Source organism: Eschrichtius robustus, chromosome 20 (genome assembly GCF_028021215.1).
Source record: "Eschrichtius robustus isolate mEscRob2 chromosome 20, mEscRob2.pri, whole genome shotgun sequence".
Taxonomy (NCBI): Eukaryota; Metazoa; Chordata; class Mammalia; order Artiodactyla; family Eschrichtiidae; genus Eschrichtius; species Eschrichtius robustus.
This window is the reverse complement of record NC_090843.1, coordinates 52,830,837-52,853,288: the sequence shown is the minus strand read 5'-3', so window position 1 is coordinate 52,853,288 and position 22,452 is coordinate 52,830,837. Positions and strand designations below refer to the sequence as shown.

Genomic DNA, 22,452 nt, shown 5'->3' with positions numbered 1-22,452 from the left:
CCACCCAGTGAGCTCTGCCCATCCCGTCTCACCCTGGGGCTCCCGCTGAGCTTCATACCTACAAAAAGGACGAGGCAGGGGCCCTCGTTGAGCTGCACGGCATTGGAGTCGGAGAGCTCCAGCACGGGCTTGGGGTGCCACGGGAAGCCCCTGCAGTCCTCGTCGTTCAGCACCTCCACCCGCCCCTGCCGCGTGATCACCTCCCCCTGTGGGTCCAGCACAATGAGGGTGGGGATGCCTGCAAGAGAGGGCGCGAGATTGGCCACGGACCCACAGTCCACGGGACGGCCCCCTAGGACACAATTCAGCCGGAGAGCCCTGGGATGGACGCTGGGCTCAGCCTCTGAAGAGCCAGGGAGCCCCCCTGGGTTGGCAGGTAACGTCTCCACGGGAGCCTAAGCAAGTCACTCCCCCGCCCCCCGCCTCCTGGTGAATGCACTGCAGCTCCCACCTTATCCCACCGCCACGTAAAGATCAACAAGGCTGTGCGTTTCAGAACTCAGCCCGGGGGCTTGGCACATAGAAGCAGAGGAGAAGTCCTAGAGAGATCCCCAAGAAGCAGGAGCTGCTCCCATACCTGCAGGGGGTCTAGACCTCATGAGGTGGTGTGAACACCCGCTCCCCTGCAATGCAGCCCAGCACAGGTCAAGGGCGGGAGGGCCCCACCCGTGCGAGCACAGGGGGCCTGTTGGGGGGAGGAGCCTGGGACAGGGGCTGCCAGGGGCAGGAGGGCAGGAGGAGGACAGCTGGCCGCCACCTCCAGCCCTGCTGCTGGGGGAGGTCCCAGCACTCGCCCTGAAGTGGGGGGGGGGGGGGCAGTCCCTGGAGGGAATGTGCTGACGGCAGTGCCGTCGCCCTCACGTTAGAGTCCTGGGCCGGGGTAAGAAACGCAACACAAAGCGCCCCGCGAACCACAGCCCGCCTCTGACCATAAAGCCTCCAGTGGAAAATCACAGGAGATCCCTCCCGGGTTACAGTTGTGTGTGAGTTTTCCACCTCCCTGTTCTTTGTACCCCATTCCCCGCTGCTTCTCCTCCAGCCAGCACCCACAGCCCACAGAGGCAGACTCGGCCCTGCCCTCTGGGGACACTTGTCTCTCCACTGGCAGTTGGTCCCCTCCCCCCTTGCACTAACCAGCTGCCTCCCCTCTGGAGCTGACTGGAGCTTTAATTTTATATGGGCCAGGGAAAGCCAGAGCAATTTAATATTTATAGATTCCACAGCATTCAGTCGGTAATTTGCTCCGCTGACATTTTACTTCGCCACAGGGGGCGATGCTGAGGTACCAGAAATACAGCCCTGGTGTTATGACCTGCATGGTGGCTGGGGCAGCGGGCATGCAGTGGTGAGCCTGTCTGCAAAAGGAAAAACGAGTCTGTTATGTCCACACCTATTAGAAGGAGTGGCTTGGCAAGTTGGGGAACAGGTCCAGAGAGAAACAGACTCTGGGGACTGCCTTTCCCACAACACACATCACATACAAACGCACGTGGCCACAGCCGGCACACTCAGGGGCTTTCAGGATGCGCCCAGAGCTGTCCGGGCCTCCTGAGTTGTGTGTCAGAGTACAAGAGACTCAGGGCATTTCCAGCCTCATCCTCACAATGGCATGTCATCCCCCAGAGGCCTGGGGCTCACATCAGGTGTGTCCCCAACCAGGAACGGGCTGGGCTTGAGTCAGAAGCCTGAAGGGAGCCTGGGGCTGGGGCCCATGACACGACAGGCTGACCAGCTGCAGACAAATGCCTCCCCAGCACCATGCCTCATCTCAAAAATGCCTTGGCAAAGTTCTTTAATCAGTTTCTGAAATTGGGCGATTTCAAGTGTTGGGTTAAACCGGGGCCTGCCCACTGCTATGATTAGACACTGCGGCAGGCCTGTTTGTAGCCCAGACGTGGGATGCTGAGTTGGTCTGTGGAGGGCAAGCAGGCACAGAGGACGGACAGAGAAGGCAGGACAAGTAAAATCCAAAGGCAAAGAAGCTCACTTCCTGGTTTGGTGCCTCGGTTTCTCCAAGTGACTACTCTAAGGGGCTTCTTTGTTACCACGGCTGCAGCCTCTCTCCAGTCATTGCTGGTGGGGACCAGGACGGCAGGGCAGGGACACAAGCCCCCCCAGCTGGCTGCTGTGGAGTCCTCGCCAAGTCAACAGAGGAACAGCTCCCCTGGGCCCCCGGGTCTCCCCACTCCTCCCCCACGGCTACGCGAAAACGAAGTCCCCCTTGTATTTGGTGCTTCGAGCCCAAGATGATGAGGTGCATGTGACTGTGGAGTGTAAACAGAAAGCGACTCGGTACAATGACCACAGACTTCAACCGAGAGAAGCCCATTTCCGGCACACGGACAGAGAAAGAGAATCAACAAGCATCGGGCCAGGCCGCCTTCCCATCACCGGATCTTGGGTTAGCTCGGCCTCGGAGCCCTAAGTGTGTATGTTCCTCCAGAGATGAACCAGCGGGTGAGAGAAGGAAGCTTGCTCTCTGGGCATCTGCTCTGTGCTCCGCACGGGGCGTGGGACCTCACTCACTCCTGGAAGTACGATTATCCTCCTTCTGCAGATGTTCAAGTTGCCTACCTAAGGTCGTCTGGCCAGTAAGTGGCCACGGTGGGACAGGAAGCCTGGTCTGCCTGCTGGAAAAGCTGCCGCTCTTTCTACCAGTCAGGCCAGTGGTGGGGGCTCTCACAGCCCCGGGCTGGGGACTCTCATCCCCAAGGAGGAGCTGGGCAGGGCAGGCCCTGCATCCACACTTTCTGCACCACCCACCTCCCTCTTCTCTGAGGCTTTGGGGAAGGAGGCTGAGATATGATCACTTCTCCCCTTTCTCCCCCGCCCCCCGCCCCATCAGGCCTTTCCTGCTCCCCACCTCCCTTGAAGCAGGTTCCCCGAAGCAGAGACTTCTAAGGCGAAAATAGGGCAGAGCCTCTTATGGGAAACTTAAAGGGAATGGAAAATTTCTAATCAATGCCTTTGTACAAAATAACTGCCACCCCAGCAAGGGGCTTCACTGAAGGGAGTGAAAAGGGAGCAGTTCGTCTCTGCTTCTCTTGAACATGTCGTTTCCCAGCTGGGATGGCTGGAATGGTTGGAGGAAGAGTACAGTAAGAATTCTAAGGAAGATCCAGGAAAGTCACTTAACTGCTCAGAGCCTCAATTCCACACCGTCAAATCGGGGTAGTGATAGTTTCCTGTCTTACTTGGGAGCTGGAAGTAAAATGACAAGTAGAAGATGCTTTCGAGCAGACCATCTGGCACACAGTAAGTACTCTGTAAATATTAGCTCTTATTATAAATAAGTTCATCATTATTTTTTTTAATCATCCCTAAGTTGATCATTTGGCTTGCGAGAAGGGACAGAAGACTGGTGCCTTGCTCTCGTGAGATAAACAGAAACCTCCACGCTGGCTGGAGGGAGTTCGCTAAAGAAACAGATCACCGAGGCGACGTCAACACCACAGGGAGGGTTCCAGGGACGGTATAATGCTGCCACGTGTGCGGTTGGTTTTCTCTCGCTCGCACCACCCCAAGCTTAACCTCTGCGAGTAGAACACACACTCTATGCTCCTAGAGAGGGCTTCAGCCCCAGGCCTCCGCCCAGGGGAGCTTGGGTGGGCCACAGCAGTGCCTCAGAATCCCCTTCAGCATCTCCCTGAAAACCTAGAGAAGAAGGAACAAGGCCTAAGAAGCCGGCTCCATACTGTTTCCTCCTGGGAGGAGCCGATTTGTGAGTATTTAAAACCATCTCAAAGCCACGTGCGGGACTTCCCTGGTGGTGCAGTGGTTAAGAATCCGCCTGCCAATGAAGGGGACACGGGTTCGAACCCTGGTCCGGGAAGATCCCACATGCCGCGGAGCAACTAAGCCCATGCACCACAACTACTGAGCCTGCCCTCTAGAGCCCGCAAGCCACAACTACTGAGCCCATGCGCCACAACTACTGAAGCCCGCAGGCCTAGAGCCCGTGCTCCGCAACTAGAGAAGCCACCGCAATGAGAAGCCCATGCACAGAGTAGCCCCTGCTCGCCGCAACTAGAGAAAGCCCGCACACAGCAACGAAGACCCAACGCGGCCGAAAAAAAAAAAAAAGCCACGTGCACGGAGACTGTCCCACAGTTGCGTTTGGTTGCTTTCCTATCACCAAGGAAAGAGGGAGTTTCAAAGGAGGTGGTGGGTCTGGGGCAGCACCTGGGGGTGGGAGAGGACCTGGTCAGGGCCGTAACCCAACTTTGTTTCTCTGCTTCTAGATGGCAGTGTGATCACAAAGATTGCTGGCAGTGGGGAAGAGAAAGGGGAGGAAAAGCAGACCCCAAGACCGGAAGAGTGGGTTAGGGCACGTGGCAGGGCAAGTGGTTACGTGATCACGGAAATAAATGGTCATCATGAACACTGTAGCAGTATGGAAATGTTTGTAATACATGGATGAGTTGAAAATGCAGAATACACAGTGCTATGTGTACAATTACAACTATGTAGAAATATGCTTGAAGACAGAGACCAAAAGGACTCAGAAAAGTGAAAACAGTTGTGCTAGGAAGGCAGGAATGTGGGTGAAATAGATACATATTTAAGTTTTGTTAAATGGTATTATGATGAATGCCCTAACATTAAATAAAAATCAAACAGGAACCACAGGGCAGCAGGGGTGGGATGACAAATACAGACCATGCCTTGGCAACATCAACCCCAGTTCCGTTCATCACATCCCTCTTTTCCTCCCCCTCCTACTCCCCCAAACCTTCCCCTGCTGGGAGAGTTAAGGAAAGGAAGAAGGCAGCTGGTTTGAGTGGTGAAGCTCAGAGAAACCCAAAGGAAGTCAAAGGGATGAGTCTGGGCCACGTGAACTCAGCCAGAAGGCCCGTATCAGGAGGCACAAAGAAGACTTTTTTTTTTTGACTGTGCCACGTGGCATGCGGGATCTTAGTTCCCGGACCAGGGATTGAACCCGAGCCCCCTGCAGTGGAGGCTCAGAGTCTTAACCACTGGACAGCCAGGAAGTCCCAAAGAAGACGTTTAAAATGGCAGCGTTCTTGTAATACAGAAAAGCCAGAAATGACCAAGTATCCACTGACAGTGGAACTGATAAACAGGCTGTGGTACAACAAAGCACTTCACGGCACTGAAATAAACCAGATGTAAATATCAACAGGGATAAGTCTCAAAAACATAATGTTTAGTGAGAAAAGCAAGTTGCATTATGATATTACAGCATGTCAGCACTTAAGTACACTTCTAAAAACACACCCAGCACAACTATACATTACTCGTGGATTCAGAGACGCAGTGAACATCTGAAAACAGATGAGGAATATTCACAATGACTGGATGATAGTGTCACCGCTCTCCCCCACTGGGGAGAAAGAAGGGGCAATGCTCCACGGAGGAGTAAAGGGAGCCCCACTTGGTCTGTGTTTAATGCTCCCATTCGTTGATAAATACCTCAGGCAAAGATGTCAGTTCTAGGTGGTGGCCACATGGGTGTTTGTTACATTATTCTTTGTCCTTTCCTGTTTTTCCTTTTTTTATGTTTTCAGAATGAAACAAGATGAGCAGAGAAGAGCACTGAGGCTGCTCTGTAGGCCCCTAGACAGCCCCCAGCCGCCCTCCCCAGGCCCAGGGGGCCAACTCCACAGAACCTGCGCCAGCCCTTTAAATACTGAGATTTGCCTACAAAAAACACCAGCGTCGGCCCCTCGCCCTCTACTCACTGAAAAACACAATGGCTGAATGTTTCGTTTCTATAGAAAATAAAGAGACTCTGCCTCAAGTCCATTTTGTGAAAGGGGCAGGGAAGAGGGCAAAGGAAGGGAAAGAGAGGAGAAGGGCGGGAAGTGGATAAGAAAGGCAGGGAAAAGGGAAGAGGAGAAGAAAAAGCCAGAGGATAAGGATGAGGAATAAGAGGGCAACAGAGAAACAGAAGATAAATAGATCCCGGGAGAGCGACGGGCCTCACACAACTGCCTCCTGGTCTTCCCTGCTGCTCTCCTGGTGGCAGGGCCTCCATCCACCCCAGGCCCTGTTCGCTGGCCCCAAAGGCGGGGGCGGGGGTTGGGGGGAGAGGAACAAAGCCAGCGAGGGCCTCTAACCCAGGAGAGAAGGGGCTCTGAGCCTCCCTGCGCAGAACATGGTATTCTCCAACAGCCAGCATTAGAGAATCGCTAATGGGATCTGCCTTTTGCCAAGTGCGTCTAAACCCTTTCCTTAGAAAGGCATTTGTCAGCAGCTTATAGGGCTACAAATTCCCCAGTCTGCACAAAGCGCTGAGAGGAGGGAGGCCAACCCAGCTACTCCCCAAGGCAAAGGAAGTGGATGGAGGCCACATGCCAGGCTTTGGTGAACTCCAGCGGCCCCATGAAGACTGCCAGCTAACACGGCCTGGGCTCAGGCCAGAGCACCCGAGGGACCAGCAACCAGCCTGGGAGCAGACGCCTCCTCAAGGCCTGCAGCACGTCCTGCCATCTCTGAAAGGGGTGACTGGAGGGCACAGCCTCAAGACCCAGACTCTCCCACCACCACCTGGATGGACACCTGAACGAAGTGGCAGCATGTTATACAAGGGCTCCTCGGGATGCTGGGAGATACTCAGAATCCGGGGGCGCTCTGAGCCCAGCTCCCAAGATGCTCAGAGGATTCCGGGTTCTTCTGCATTGCCCACTTTCACCCAAGCCTGTCCAGGTGACACAGAGGAGCTCTGCCCTCATGGGCCTCAATATGGTCTGATCAAGTCATTTGCACGCTATAAGGCACAAAGATAGGCCAGGTGGAGGTGGCTCAGCTTGGGTGCGGGCAGGGGAAGGTACCTCATACTGCTCTGTGAAAGCACCCTCATCAAAACGTTCAGGAGGAGACAGAAAGTGGGGTGAGAGACCAGGACACAGAGTCAAGCAGGGAGCATGAGCTCCCCCAGATACAGCCCTGCGGGATTTGGAGAAGACCAGACAGTCGGTGGAACCCTCCACTGACTCTGCATATGTATGGAGTGTATGTACGTGCACATTGTGATACTGTAACATAATGAGGCGTATATATTTGGCCTTCATCCCCAGCTCCTGGCACAGAGCTCCTAAAACCCCTATAATTTCCTGAATGATTGGGGTGATAGGAACATCTTTTGTTATAATATTTGGTCTTAGTCCCAGATCCTGACACAAGAGCTTCCAAGACTGTTGGAATGTAAGTGGTAAGAGTGAGTGTCTTTTTGGATGCTCACGAGATGACGGGTCTGGGTCGCCAGAGAGACGTGGTTAGAAGGTTGGAACATTCAGCTCCACACTCTTGACCTCAAGAGCTGGGGAAGGGAGAAGGGCTGGAGGTTGAGTTCATCACCAATGGCCAGTGATTTAACCACTCACGCCTACATAGTGAAACCTCCATAAAGGCCCCAAAATGATGGGGTTCAGAGAGCTTCCAGGTTGGTGAACATGTGGAGGTGCCGGGAGGGCGGTGCACCTGGAGAGGACACGGGAGCTCTATTTGAGCAAGAAAGAAGAAAGGGGATGGGGAGACACACAGACACTGTGAGTTATGGACCTGATGATGTAAAAGATGCTTCATGGTGGAGAGGAGGGAGACTGAGGGAATTCAGGAGAGCCGGCCATACCCCCACGGAAGCAGGCCTGCTGACGAGAGAGACACTCACCCAGGGGAGGAGTCTGGGCCGCGGGAGATGCCGACAGGGAGGAAAGTGATGGCCCCGGGACCTCAGGCCCCCAGCTCCACACCCCCAGCACCCTGCTCCCGGTCCAGCCTGTGCGAGGCTGCAGAGGCATCTTCTCAGCAACCCCGCCCCCTAGAACAGGCTGTGGATTTTCTCTACCTTATATTTTGGTAGTCAAACGCAGTGGGATGCTGACTGGTAAGATCAATGGAAAATGCTGCCAAAGAACTTACTAACAACTAATGCGCAGGGGACCCCAAAAAATGCCATGAAGCTGAAGTACCCTGTGAGGCTGCAAGGAGGCAGAGGCCGCCTGGGCCACCTGCCCTAGAGCCCAAGGGAGCAGCCTCTCTCCCCTCACAGGTAGGCCTGTCGTGAGCCACAGCCTGAGGTCTGGCTACAGTGGGAGCTCAGTGAGTCCATCAGAAATATCAGAGGATAACATGCCTCTGGGATTTCTCTTCCAGTCTAGCTTAAATGTCACTACTGCACTGATCTCCCCTTAATCAAATTTTTCAAAAAGCTCCAAAGTCCAAAGCGCCAAGTTCAAGGACCACAGCCTGGTGCTCAAGGCCTTCTGTGATGTGGCATCACCAGCCTTATTACCCAGTCTGCCCTATAGTACACCATGGACATCCTACTCTGGCCTTTGCCCTGGAATGTCTCAAACCCTCTACCTAAATCCCATCCATTCTGTAAGGCCCTGCTCTAGAGTCACCTCCTCCAGGAAGCCTTCTGGGCTCAAGAGCTCCAAGCCAGAGTCTCGCGTGAACTCAGACTATTCCATTGTGTGCCCTTCATGAAATGCTGCCTTGAAAAGGATCCTGTGTGGCTCTTCCACACTCTCGTTTCACTGTGCTTTAGTGCATCTCTGGGCCAGAGGCGGACAGACAGATCAGGGTCAGCCGGCAATGTCTGACAGGCTGCTTGCAGGAATGACCCCTAAGGCTTAGCCAAAGAGGTCAGTGATCAAGTGAGCAGTTGGCAGAAAACACTGTGCCAGGGAGAGAAGCCAAGAGTGAGGAAGCAGGAGGCAGAGAGCTCGGAAAGCAGGCTGGTCCAAGCTGAGGAGGGACTAGTACAGATGGCAGGGAGTGTACACCGTGGAGCCAGCAGACAAGGAGCAGCGGGACGGGCCAGGTGCAGGACTGGGCTGCAGAGGACACTTGCTGGCCAGAGCTGGGTTCTTTTGTGTGCCTGCCCGCCCGCTGCTTGCCTGGGCACAGGGCCTCTCAGATCAGCTCTCTGACTCTCAGCTGAGGGCTCCTTGAAGTCTGGGAACCACATATGTACTCATCCTCACACTGCCAGGCCTTAAGAGACTGAGCCAAATGAATGCATCTCTGAAAACTCTCCATTCTCTTCCTGCTCATTTGTGGTCACCCGCATCCTGGCTGTCTGGGCCCACCTAGCAACCAGGGCTCCTACTGCTGTACTATTTACATGTTGGTAGCTGGAGAATCCAAAGGAGAGTTCCCTTCTCTGCTCTCTGAAGGCAGACAGAAAACAATCAGTTTAATTTTTTTTCCTTTTTTTTTTTTTTTTGGCCACACCATGCAGCATGCGGCATCTTAAGTTCCCCGACCAGGGATCAAACCCACACCCCCTAAAGTGGAAGGATGGAGTCTTAACCACTGGACCGCCAGGGAAGTCCCACGATCAATTTAATTTTTTCGTGCCCTGCCAATGTCTGACAGAAGGGTACCTTCTAGCCTCAGCTGTGTGTCCAAAACTTGTGTGGAATCTTGCAGGGCTTGTGATTTCTCCTTAGGAGATTGCTATTCTGTGCTTACCCTGCCAACAAGGGCCCCAAGAAGCATCTCACAGAGCACAGGGAGGGTAGAAACCCCCACCCTCAAACTGGCTATGCACGATATAGACTGTCCTTTGGTAATTTATTACTTTCAGGTGACCTCAGGGCCTTAGCATCGACCACCAGAATATGACCTGCACCTCACTGGCCTCCACCTCCAAGAAAGGGCAACTCCCTTCCTCAGAGAGGAAAAGGCTGTGCTTCACTGAGGACATGTGTTTGGAAAGATGCCTCCATATAGAGAGGCTGCCTGACCGAGCAGAATGGCCAAGTGAAGCCCAGCACCCGCTCTGCTCTCTGGGACAAGTTCAGTCTTCTGAGCCCTTGTACAAAGTGACACCTATTTGACCAGCACTTTTTAGTTCTTCAAAAGATATCATCCTACTGTAGTTATTTCCCAATGTAAATCCCATCTTGTCCACTCAAGGGCAGCACTGGGACACCCTTCTGGTTTCTTATTCCCCACCAAGCTCAGTGTACAGTATTGGTGGTTAGTTGGAGCTCAAGAAATAGAATCCTATGCATTTAAATCTACTCCAGCTTTTTTCCAAAAAGGATTTGAGGCTGCTTAAAAAGTGCATGATATAATCCAATAAAAAATTGATGAAAACATCCCACTGAAAGGAAAACAAGGAAGGAAGAGAAAACAAAGCTAGGGTCAAGGGCATGCAGAGAAATGGTCAGCTTTGTAAAACTGCTAAAGGTGGTTACAAATTCAGCTCTGAGTTTTCTAGGGGCTAAAGCAAGGAAAGAACTGTGGTCTGTGATGAAATCCAAAGTATACGAAAGATGAAAGCAAAAACAAAAATGCATCTCCAACTGCAAAAGAAGTTCAGTTTTTGCTGGGTGCTAGAGGGTAATTTCCTGAACATAAATTCCTACAAGTGGGATTCTGAAATTAAAGGTTTTATAGATTTTTAAGGCCTCTGGTGTACATTGCCAATTTCGCTCCTTGAAACGTTGTCCTGATTTAGATTCCTACTAGTAGCCTGCTCTCTTTCCTATACTGGGGATTATCTTTTTTTGGAAAGTAGACTTCTTTGCAAATGTGATAGACACAAGTTCAGTGTTTTCATCTGTAAATCATGAATGAAAATTATTCTGAATATTTTTCTTATCCATTCTGACAATATGCATCAGGTAAATTGCCCACCTCATATCTTATACATATTTTCAACTAAATTGTTCGTCTATCTCTCTTTTTGGACTGGTATCTGGAAAGAGCTCTTTTTCTATGAAGGATATAGATTCTTTGCCACATGTGTTATTAATATCGTTAGTTGCCTTTCTGTTAGTAAGCTTTTTGACATCCAAAAGTTTATCTTTTTTAGGTTGTAAAATCAAATATTTCCCTTTTTTCCCCTAAGTCAGTCAGTTAAATATTAAGTGCCTACTCTGTATCCAACAGTGAAACTGCCCAAGTTTACTGAAAAAAGTTAGGTTAAGTAACTTGCTCAAGGTCAGTCAGCAGTAGGGGGGTAAACCCTCAGCAAATACTTGTTGAATGAATGAATAAGTGAATTGAGAGATACGAAGTTTTACTTATCCCCACCAAGTGGCAATTCAACCCTCTGTTTAGTACGACTGGCCTAGGATCATCAATTTTCTCAAGCAATACAGCTCCTACCCCAAGGCACACATGTTTTAAGGCTCTCTGCAAGCAGAGTGCTGGAAGGAGATACTCCTGGGCCATCTCCTTTAAATTAACCAACTTGGTACCCGTCCTTCTGGACCAGTAAGCCATGTCATGTCTCTCCACTTCTGTTTGGAAAGAAAACTGCTTTCATCTTTTTTATTAGTAGGAGGCATAAGGCTCCAAATTTCTCAAAGGATTACTAGACCTAAACTCAGTGCCCGAAGTGTGGCCCCTGGCCAGCAGCACCGGCATCGCCTGGGGGCTTGCTGGAAATGCAGGATCTCAGCCACACCCCAGAACCACTGAATCCGAATCTGCAGTTTCGCAAGATCCCCAGGGAATTCTTATGCACATTTGAAACTGAGAATCACCAATTTTAAATGAAATATTAATTTTTTGAAACTAGCTCCTGACAAAGCCAAATGCTTACTCTACATGGTGAAGAAAAAAGGTTAAAGAACCTGATGAGTTCCCCCACAAGCTGTGGAGTTGGTGGGTAGATCTTGATTTGTCTTTTTTTTTTTTCCAATTCCTATAAACCAAGACACTGAGAACTCAAATATTAGCTGTTATCTGTCTAGGGTTGACCAGGATCTGGTACCGCTGATACAAAGAGAATGAATTTAACTCTTAATAGGCCACCAAGAAAAAACCTGGCTGGGTGAAGGCTGGGAAGGAGGTATTCACATAATAAAGAATAAAAACACAGATTGTCTCACTAGTCATCATTATTGCTGAAAAACACCATGATTAGCACTTCAAGTCCAAGTCTTCAACACTCTCAGGAAATCAATTTTCTTGCCTAAAAGGCAATAATACCCCCTCAGCCTTCACTATGACACTTCAGGAACGTGAGAAGTATGGGATTTGCATTATCCTATTAACGCTCCCAGCGACTCTTTGTGGCACATTTATCATCCACATTTTACAGACGAGGAAACCGAGGCTCAAAGAGCCTGAGTTAACAGAACCAAAGGTCACCCTCAGGTCTGTTTGACAGAAAGAACCTCGGGATAGGGTTTTGGCCGAGTCATTGGGCAGGTGTTCTCCATAGCCCAGCCACATTAGAACCCACTAGGCCAGGTGGTGAGAAGTAGCTGTCTCACCGGGACAAGCACTTTAAAAAAAAAAAAAAAAAGATGGCTTTAATGAGGGATAATCTACATACCTTAAATCCATCGCATGTTTTTAAGATGCTAAGGAATGTGAACATTCATGGAAATAAAGATGTTCTTTTCCCTCGAGAAGGAAAGCCAAAGAGGTGGTGAGCCCAGATGAGCAGGTTTCCAAGGAGCCCACGAGTCGGGCACGCCTACCTTGGATTCCATACAGCCGGTTGAGGCGCGACCGCCGGGCCTCGTCGGTGTAGGGGACGGCGAGCCACGGCATCTCACTGAAGTACTGTTTGAATGAGTCCTCTGACCTACAGAGACACACACACACACACACACACACACGGAGACAGAGCCCTATTACCCCCCAAGGCACCACCACTGGGTCCTCCCCACCTTCCACCAAGTCGTGCCCAGGGCCCTACAGATGCCAGGGCTTCTAATCATTGTGCTCCTCGGACACCAGGTGGAAGGAGGACACTGCCCTACCCGTTCCAGTGCACACCCCCAGCAAAGCTCCACACCACAGGTGGACGCCAAACTGAAATGCCAGGCCATTTCCACATCCCGCTGCTCTGCATCCTACACATTCAACTCACGCTTAGCTTCTCCTTTCTCAACACTGACAGGTCCTACTTTTATGAGGAGTCTAGATGTTCGGATACCACATTCCCCGCAATGTTTGTAATCTGTGCACATAACAGTGATGCGTACAGGACACTTAACCAAGCATATACCTACGACTCCATGTCTAAGAAACTCTAGGAGTGATAAATCTAATCAAGTGATAGAAAGCAGATCCGGGGATCCGTGGGGCTGGGATTTGGGGGTGAGGATTAACTGAGAAGAGGCACGAGGGATTCTTTTAATTGACGGGAACGTTCTACACCTTCACTGTGATGGTGACACAGGTACATACATTAGTGAAAATTCATTGAACTGTACACCTAGAATGTATGAATTTCACTGTATGTAAATTGTACTTCAATAAAGTTGATGTTTTTTATTATTTATTTTGGCTGCGCCATGGGGCTTGCAGGATCTTGGTTCCCCGACCAGGGATCAAACCCACACCCTCAGTAGTGAAAGCGCGGAGTCCTAACCACTGGATCGCCAGGGAATTCCCAAGTTGATGTTTTTTAAAGCTTTAAAAAAGTGACTCCTCCCTGTGGCATACCTTCAGGCTTGCCCCACTCACATGCCCGGGCGGGGAGGGGGGGGGCTGCGGTGTAGTGGGGCGGGGCCCACGGGCCAATAAACTGAGCACGGCATCATGCAGACATCAAGGGTACGACAGTGGACACAAGGCCCTCCGTGTGTTGCCATCTCAGAGACCCTTCTGTGAACAGAACACCTGGTGGCTCGGGAACTGGGGCTGGAGTTTTGAGATGAAGGAAGGTCACTGATGAGTAAAGCCGGCAAGAGGGCAAGAAACAGAGGAGACTGAGGCTAAAAGGCCCTGACATACTCCAGGAAGAATGTCTGTTCTTGTTTTGAGGAGAGCCCCTAGAAAAAGCACGTGGCCAGAACTAAGAGAAATGACTGCAGAGCCCGCTAGGATAGGTGTCACATTCCATTAGTCTCCGGCTTTTTTCTTTCCATCCTCCCCCCTCCACATCCTTTCACCACCATCCACAAAGCTGAACTAATCAGAAGAAAATGCATCCTAATCTCAAACGCCCCAGGCCAGAATTGGGATGTCCCTTAATATTGACAGCAAGGATGGGTTTTTCTTGGCTCCCCTTCAGACAATTACATGAGTAAATATGAAATGTATCTGTCCCTCCGACAATCATCCCAGATATGTCTTCCCTGATCCCTATCCCCCAAGCTCTAAGCTAAAGAGGCGAGATGTGTATGGCAAGAGACGTCCACCTAGAGAAAAGGGGAGATGCACCGCCACTCTCCCCAGCACGCGTTACCTGTCTGCACTAACAAAGATGATCTCGAATTTCTGGCCTGCCTCCTTGATCTTCCGGTAGGATTCCACCAGGACCCGGGTGAGGCTTCGGCAGGGTGGACACTGGAAGACACGAGTGGGATCCTGCAGCCTCACGCCGTGCCTTCGCCTTCCCAATTCCCAGCCACCTGCCCGTAGAGGCCAGGTCAGCAACACCCAAGCAGGATTCGGATCGCGTTTCCGGTTTATGGAAGAGGCAGAAACCAATGTGCCTCTCGTGATGGCGCGTATCCAACACAGGCCCTGCCCCATCCACCTGAGTGCCAGCAGGCAGCAGTTAAAACGAACGCCCGCGGGGACCATGAGGAACCGCATCAGAATGGGTTAGGAGGACTCCTCTTTTTATTTATTTATTTTTTAGGGGGAAGGACTACCCTTTTAGGCCCGTCCATAGAAGTCATTTTCTTGCTGCTAATATCATTCATCACAGTAAGCACGTGCAGCATGCCAGCAATGCATCGGGCACAGGAGAAGGCAAGAATGCCGGGAAATGACACCTGAGCAGTCACACCTCCAGAAGCCAACCCCAGCTGGTCCTGGTGGTGACATCACTGCTCCCTTCTGTCTGGACTAAAGAGGGACCAAACACTCACCCAGTGTGCAGAGAAATAGACTCCCACGTGAGACCCCTCCAGGCTGCTGCTCTCCAGGGACTGCCCATTATTTCTAAGCAAGGGCCCTGCAATGACTTCCCTGAAGGGTTTAGGCCCCCAAGGGAATTCCAAACCTGAAACAGGCAACAGACAGCGAGAATGTTAAGACTCTTCCTCGTGGCCTCTGACCCAAAAGGCCTCAGGGCTGCAGAGCATGACAACTTTATCACCAAACAGTATTTTTTAACATATCCATAGGATCCGCAGCTAAAGCAGGCATAAAAGCAGGACTCATCCACTGGCAGAGCCCTACCTACCTTTAAGGCAATGGTTCCTGAACCTGGATGACCACAGGACCCATCTCCTGGGGGGCTTCTGAAAAGTACAGAAGCCCAGGTCACCCCCCACCCCCAGTCTCAGGATTCAGGGGCAAGGCTGAAGATGCATGTCCAAAACAAAGCAAAACGACTCCCAAGTAACTGTGATGATGGGACAGTTGGGAAATCACTGCCTCGGGTATTAACCGTGAGTTTCTTCAATTCCCACCCTGGACTCTCAGTGGCTCTCAACTCTGCATTTTAGAATCAGCTGGGGAATTGTAAAATTCCCCACCCCCAGAGATTCTGATTCAGCTGGTCTGGGTTGGGGCCCAGGGAACCAAGTGAGATGAGAATTTCAGTCTACTGAAAGGAAAGGGTAAAACCACTCAACCCAGATGGTCGACATTCTGGTGACACGTAAGCCCCAGGCAGGAAGAGCAAATGATATGCTCCCCCACTCAACAGAACAGTGTTTTCTCACAGGGTGGTCCAGGGACCACTGCCTCAAAATCGCCTGGGGTGGGTGGAGGATGGGAGGGAGAAGCACAGCCTGGCTGAAAAAGCAGGTGGCCAAGCCCACCCTGAAACAATTGGATCCAAAAATCTCTGGGGGTGGAGGCGGGGAAGCTGGGTTTTTAACAAGCTTCAGAGTGGGGTGTGTGTATGGGGTGTGTGTATGGGGTGTGTGTGTGTGTGTGTGTGTGTGTGTGTGTGTGTGTGTGTGTGTTTACATTTCAGAAGGTAAAGACTTGGTTCTACCTGCCCTGGTTTTTACTGAGGACAATTCTTTGAAGCAGGTGAAATTTTTACTGGGAAAATTTGTGACCAGGGTTGAATCCTCCAGTTGGCTCAGTAAGTGAGGGACAGAAGATCTTATAACATTTTTATGACTTTTATGACTTTTATGACTCCAGTGCACTGGGTTGGGGGGCGGGGGTTGAGGGAAGGAGAGAAACAGGCCCTGGACAGCCTCTGAGCAGGGTGATGAGAGCCACCCAGGCACAGCCAGCCACCCGGCCAGTCAGCAAGACCAAGGCTTAGGACTTGAGCAGCACCAAGAACTGAGGGGCCCTCACCGCCAGGCCAGCAGAGCAATGCAGGGATTGCGACTTTGCTACGGTAAAATTTTAATGAGAAAAAAACCCCAAAACCACACAGCCTGCCTCTGATTGTGAAGGTGACAGCTGCCGTTGAAACAGCGCTAGGAGTCGGAATCTGGGCTCAAGCCGCTTCTCAATGGCCTCCTCAGCCCTCAAAGCTAAACTTCCTTTTTCGGATTCCATCTCCGCTGGCCCATGAATTAAAAGCCCCCACGAGGGACATTCTGATCTCCGTAAAAATCTTAACCATGACCTGGAGAATACTGTAATTTCATCAGGACAATATTCTCTAGCCAAATAAACCCACACTCATGTATTTCCTTTATACACTTTCTACCAACAGGGAGGAGGGCAGGGCAGGGGGGTAGAGCAGGGAGTACGGGTGGACAAAGCAAGGTCTTACCCTCTGGGTCATCGCGGATCACCAGCAGCCCATTCCTGCACACGACCTTCCCGGTGGTGGCGTCTAAGAATATTAGTGATGGAATGTTGGAAATTCGATATTTGTTCCAAAGTTTAAGCTATAAGAAGAAAAGTAAAAGAAGGTGGTTAAATCCAAACCAGATTAATTGCAGAGTTCTTCGGAGCCTCCTGGGCCTCAGGGGTAGACAGGCTGGAAAACACGAAAGTACAGATTAAATGAATTACTGATTGAAAGCAGGGCTGGCTGGGCGAAAGGGACAAGAGAAGCTACAATCCCACTTGTCCCTGCAGCCTGAGACAGTGGAGCGGACCCCAAGTCGGAGCCACACCCAGGCTCAAGTCGCAGCAGAGGCCGACGGAGAACCACACTCGCCCTGGGTGAGCTTTTCTCTCCTACCTCCCCCGTGGGCACTGTCTCTAAGAAGCACGAACATGAAGATGGATTAGGCATCTTTCAAATACAGTCAGACCTCCACCAGGTAGTTAAGGCAGGAAGGGAGGCTTTTTATCGGTGCCTCTCCACCCTATCAGCAGGCAAGTGTTCGGTCGTGTCCCCTTGGCCCCAAGGGAGAAGGGACAAGGGCATTCAACAGATGACCAAGAGGGGGCCCCTCTCCCCACTTCACCAGGTCCATGCGCCAAAGTATCGGTAGTTGCTCTAAGTGTGTGCCACTCGGCCTGCAAACACTTGGGAAGCACGATCCTCAGCCAGCCCCAACCCGCATTTCCCTGTGCCACTTAAAACAATCCCCAGTCCTTGGCAGGTTCCTGCAGTCAGCTGCGCCAGCTGTCAGAGGGCCAGGGTCTGAGAGCCGAGGCTGAGAAAGCGTGAAGGCGACAGCCCAGGGCTAGGAGCCGAGTGTGTGCTGGCTCCTTTGTAAGCTCCCGGCCGTCTGGGTGGTGTTGCTCAGGTGGGCCGCTGAGAGCTCTGGAACTGAACTGCCAAGGCCAGAAAGTGACGTCATGAAATGAAATGTTGAACTACCAATGCACCTCCAGAAAAGAAAGAAACGAGGGGAGATTGCAGGATGGCCCACTGGTGATTCAGCTGTGAGCCTCCCTTCCGGGGGCCTGGGGCCCAGACAGGAGGGGCTGGCCCTGTGGGCACTGGCACAATAGGGTATGGAGGTGTCGAGGGAAACAGGCATCAGAAATCCAGCTGCATAAAGCAGAGGAAAAGGCATGGGAGGCTGTGATCATTGTTTTTAACTCAGTCCCAAGCAGCCAGGGAGTTGGGCAGGGTATCTGCCAAGAAATGTGAGGCCTACCCTGCCTATGGAGACCTGGGTCTTGGCAGGAAGGGTTGTGGGACCCCCACCTCTAACTGGGTGGCCCCCCTTAGTGCTGCATGTTTTTCCCAGCCTCACGTTTCCATTGGGCTCCCCAAACCAGCCAGGACCTCAGATCAAGGGTGACTCTGCCCATAAAGTTTCCAGTGACCGATTTTGCACTATTCCCGAGAATCCCGATACAGGATTCAGATTAAACATTCTTAAGAGGTTCAACAACAAAACAAGACCATCCTACCAGTGGGATTAGCTTTACAAGTTTGCTGGTACCAGGATCCAGCCAGGTTAAAAAAAAAAAAAAAGTTGGGGGGCTGGGGGGATTATCAGATTTTTCTGATTTAAAAAGTAACTACTGGGGGGGGGAAAGTAACTATTGGGAAAAATGGGAAACATAGCAAACCACAAAACTGAGATAAAAATAACCCATGACTCATCACTTATGAAAGCTTAGACAATTTTATATTCCACCAATGGCAAATGAGAGCACCCGTTTCCTGGTACTCTCACCAACATTATCACTACCATTAGTTTTCCCAATTTGATAGGAAAAAATGATGCTCATTTTTGTTGCTTATCTTTCTTTTACTTACTGATGTTTAGGAGATACACATCTATCTCACTGTTATAAATACACTGTTTTTCCCAAGATACTTTTTTTACAAGTGGTAAGTGCTGCAATTCATTCAACAGATATTAACTGAGCACCTACTATGTGCCAGCCCAAGGGACAAGAAAGAACAAGGCAGATGACGTGGCTGCCTTTGCAGAGCTTCTATTCTAGTGGGAGAGACAGACAATATAAGCAAGAATATATAGAGAAAAATAATTTCAGGCCCTTGTAAGCAATAAAAATAAGCCAGAGCAGGGTAAGAGTGAAGGCACACTGGGGGGAGTGGTACACGTTTTAGTGAGTGCTCTGGAAGGCATCTTTGAAGAAATGGCATTTGAGCACAGACCCCAATAATGACATGAAACAAGTCCCGTGCACATGGGGGGAGGCTGAATGGGGAAGGTGATAGTGGACGCAGCCAGACAGTCGGGGGGGGAGCCACGATGAGGTCAGAAGGGCAGTCGTGGACCAGATCTTCAAGGCCCTGTAGACGTGTAAAAATAACAGAATTTTGCTTCTAAGCATACAGTCAGACCTCCATATCCACAGGTCCTGCATCTGCGGATTCAACCAAGCGCAGATCAAAAATATTCGGGGGGAAAAAATATCAAGAAAGTTCTAAAAAGCAAAGCTTGAATTTGCCAAGCGCAGGCAACTATTTACATAGTGTTTACATTGTAGGTATAACTATTTACATTACACGTACACTGTATTAGGTATTGTAAGCAATCTAGAGAAGATCTGAAGTGTACAGGAGGATGTGTATAGGTTATATGCAAATACCGTGCGATTTTATATAAGGGACTTGAGCATACGCGAATTTTGGTATCTGCGAGGATCCTAGAGCCTTGGATGACCAGGTGAGGTCATCCAAGGAGAAGACACGGCTACAGAGGAAAAGGGACCCTAGGGGAGAGCCGGGTACCGCCCACAGCAGGCGGAGGAGTGATGAGTGACACAGGAAAACAGGGAGACTCCAGTGTCCCAATAGGCAGGTGAGCATAGTGTTTTGGAGAGGAGAGTGTAGGCCACTGTGTCAAATGCCCTGAGACGCTGAATAAGATGAGGTCAGAGAACTGACCAGTGGATGTGGCACCAATGGTCACATATGACCTTGATGGGGTCAGGGAGGAGTCAGTGCAGGGGTGAAGCTGACAGACACACTGGAATGAAGAGGGAAGGACGGGGCACAGCTCTGTCCAGCACACACGCCTACAATGGGCCTGGGACCCAGACAAGTCCGAGTCGTCCCGACAACACGTGAAACATCAAGAGGAGAATAACAGAAAGAAGAAAGGTTATAAAAAGAGGAGAAAATAGCAAATAAGGGGCTGAGGTAGTGACTATAGGCAACTCTCTTTAAGAGTTTTGCTGTAAAGGAAGCAAAGAAATGGGATCGTAGCTGGAAAAATACATGATGAGGTCAGAGGGAGGATATTTTAAAGATGGGAGATACTGTAATATATGCAACTGGGAATAATACAGAAGAGAAAGAAGAAAACTGATGAAAAGGAAAAGTGTAGAAGCAAAGTCCTTGAATAGGCAAAAAGGTGGGATCCAGGTCACAAATGGAAAGATGCAATTGTAAAAACCGCTAATTTTTAAATATACAGTCATTCCTCGGTATCCACAGGGGACTGGTTCCAAGACCTGCCACAGATACCAAAATCTTGGAATGCTCAAGGTGGCCCGCCATATTCTCGGTTCCACATCTGCAGATTCAACCATCCACAGATAGTGCTGTACTATAGTATTTACTATGGAAAAAAAACACCAAAACTGTGTATAAGTGACCCACACAGTTAAAATCCATGTTGTTCAAGGGTCAACTATACACATTTCAAAGTAGTTTTTTAGTCTGAATAAAAAATCATGCCATTTGCAAATAAAAACAACTTCATCTTCTTTTTTTAATATTTATATTACTTATTTCCTTTTCTTGTAGAACTATTCTGGCTGGAATTTCCAGAACAATATTAAGTAGCGAGCATCCTTATCTTCTACCTGACTGTAATGGATATATCTGTAATATTTTACTATCATATGTAATATTAGCCATTGCGTTGAGACAGATATCCTTTAACATGTTAAACAAAACAGTCTTGAATATTATCCAGCCTGAAAAAGGAAGGGTATGCTACAATAAGGATGAACATTGTGGACATATGCTAAGTGAAATAAGTCGGTCACTGAAAGACAAATACTGTATGATTCCACTTAAATGAGGTACTTAGAGTAGTCAAAATCATAAAGACAGACATTGTAATGGTAGTTGTCGGGGGTAGGGGGGATGGGAGAAAGAGTTACTATTCAATGGATGTAGAGTTTCAGTTTTACAAAGATGAAAAGAGTTATGGGGATAGATGGTGGTGATGGTTGCACAACAACATGCATGAATATATTTAATGTCACTGCAATGTACACTTAAAAATAGTTAAAATGGTAAATTTTATGTTATGTCTATTTTACCACAATTTTGAAAAAATAGCCTTCCTTAACTCTTTGAACAAAAGTTTTATCAGGAAAAGGGCTTCCCTGGTGGTGCGGTGGTTGGGAGTCCACCTGCCAATGCGGGGGTCCTGGGTTCGAGCCCTGATCCGGGAGGATCCTGTATGCCACAGAGCAACTGGGCCCGTGTGTCACGGGTGCTGAGCCTGCGCTCTGGAGCCCATGAGCCACAACTACTGAGCCCGCGTGCCACAGCTACTGAGGCCCGCGTGCCTGGAGTCCGTGCTCCGCAACAAGAGAGGCCACCGCCGTGAGGGGCCCGTGCACCGCGGCGGAGAGTGGCCCCCACTCACCGCGACTGGAGAGGGCCCACGCGCAGGAGCGAAGACCCGGCGCAGCCATGGGTAAATAAATAAATAAAACAATGGATCTATTAAAAAAAAAAAAAGTTTTATCAGGAATGGATGGTTACTTTAAGGTTATTCTTTTGACTTGTTGTGGTGTATTTCATTAGTAACCACTCTACGGTTAAACCATCCTTGCCTTCATAGAAGAAATCTTCCCTGGTCACATGTATTGTTAAGGGATCACTATAATCATATCTCCCCAGGGACTTGGGACTCCCACAAGCCAATGGCATCTTGTAACAACAAGCTTTTTGGTAGCTAGTCTTTTTCCTAAAGGAAACTGTAGCCTGTGAGCTTTAAATATAAAGATGGCAGATGTAATGTGATTGTAATAGAGCGGTTTGAATGTAGGCACCCATATTATACTTGAAACATAAGCATGTGATTGGCTCTTGGCTAGATATTTTTCGAGGAATGGTGGCTTATGGTACCTGGGCAACATAGCCCCTAAATGCTGGGCCACTCAGTGTGAGTCAGGACCATCCCCCAGCTGATGTCATAAAAGGAGGACCTGAGGATGAGGCCTGCTTAGTGTAGTACCTTTTAAGACTCTAAAAATAGAGGTGCTGTCCCCTCCCCCATAACAGATAAGGAAGAATTCAATTTTTTCTGGGTCCCTCATGTAGGCAGAAGGACTATAACACCCTCCCCTTGTCCTACCTCAGATCACCACAGATATTTCTTTTCTCCCAATATCCTCCTTAGAGAGGGAAGAAACTGTAACCCCTATGACCCTTATCTTCCTCCCTCCCTAGAGAGCCTCCCCTTTCTTTCCCACTGGATCTCAAGGAAGACAGGAGGTCATGGCTGTGTTTTGTCCCTTGTTGTTAGACCTTGTTTCCAAGTAAAGGCCCACTGGGTTAGTGGGAAAAAATTATGTTTCTAGACTCACATCTGATGCTGAAAAGTTGATCCTTTTGTAGACTAACATATCATGGTCTAATTTTATATGATAGTGATTTATTTAGGAACTTATATCATTCATCAGTGATTTATAGATTTGCTTGGGACTATCTGTCTCAGGTTTTAGCATCCCGATTACTCTGCTCTGAAACTGTGCAGAAGGCATAAGAATGATCATTCCAACCAT

At 49.8% G+C, this 22,452-nt stretch overlaps 1 protein-coding gene across 1 annotated transcript in view; it reads right to left on the bottom strand.

Annotated features, from left to right (window-relative positions):
- Nucleotides 1-22,452, bottom strand: part of NXN (nucleoredoxin) — a 141,769-nt gene that overhangs the window by 6,477 nt on the left and 112,840 nt on the right. Inside the window, exons 2-6 of the mRNA XM_068531717.1 lie at nucleotides 16,589-16,706; nucleotides 14,766-14,899; nucleotides 14,135-14,235; nucleotides 12,417-12,523; nucleotides 59-238 (exon numbers count right to left, since the gene is read on the bottom strand). Of these exons, the coding sequence (XP_068387818.1) occupies nucleotides 59-238; nucleotides 12,417-12,523; nucleotides 14,135-14,235; nucleotides 14,766-14,899; nucleotides 16,589-16,706 (640 nt within the window). The remainder of the gene's footprint in view (nucleotides 1-58; nucleotides 239-12,416; nucleotides 12,524-14,134; nucleotides 14,236-14,765; nucleotides 14,900-16,588; nucleotides 16,707-22,452) is intronic.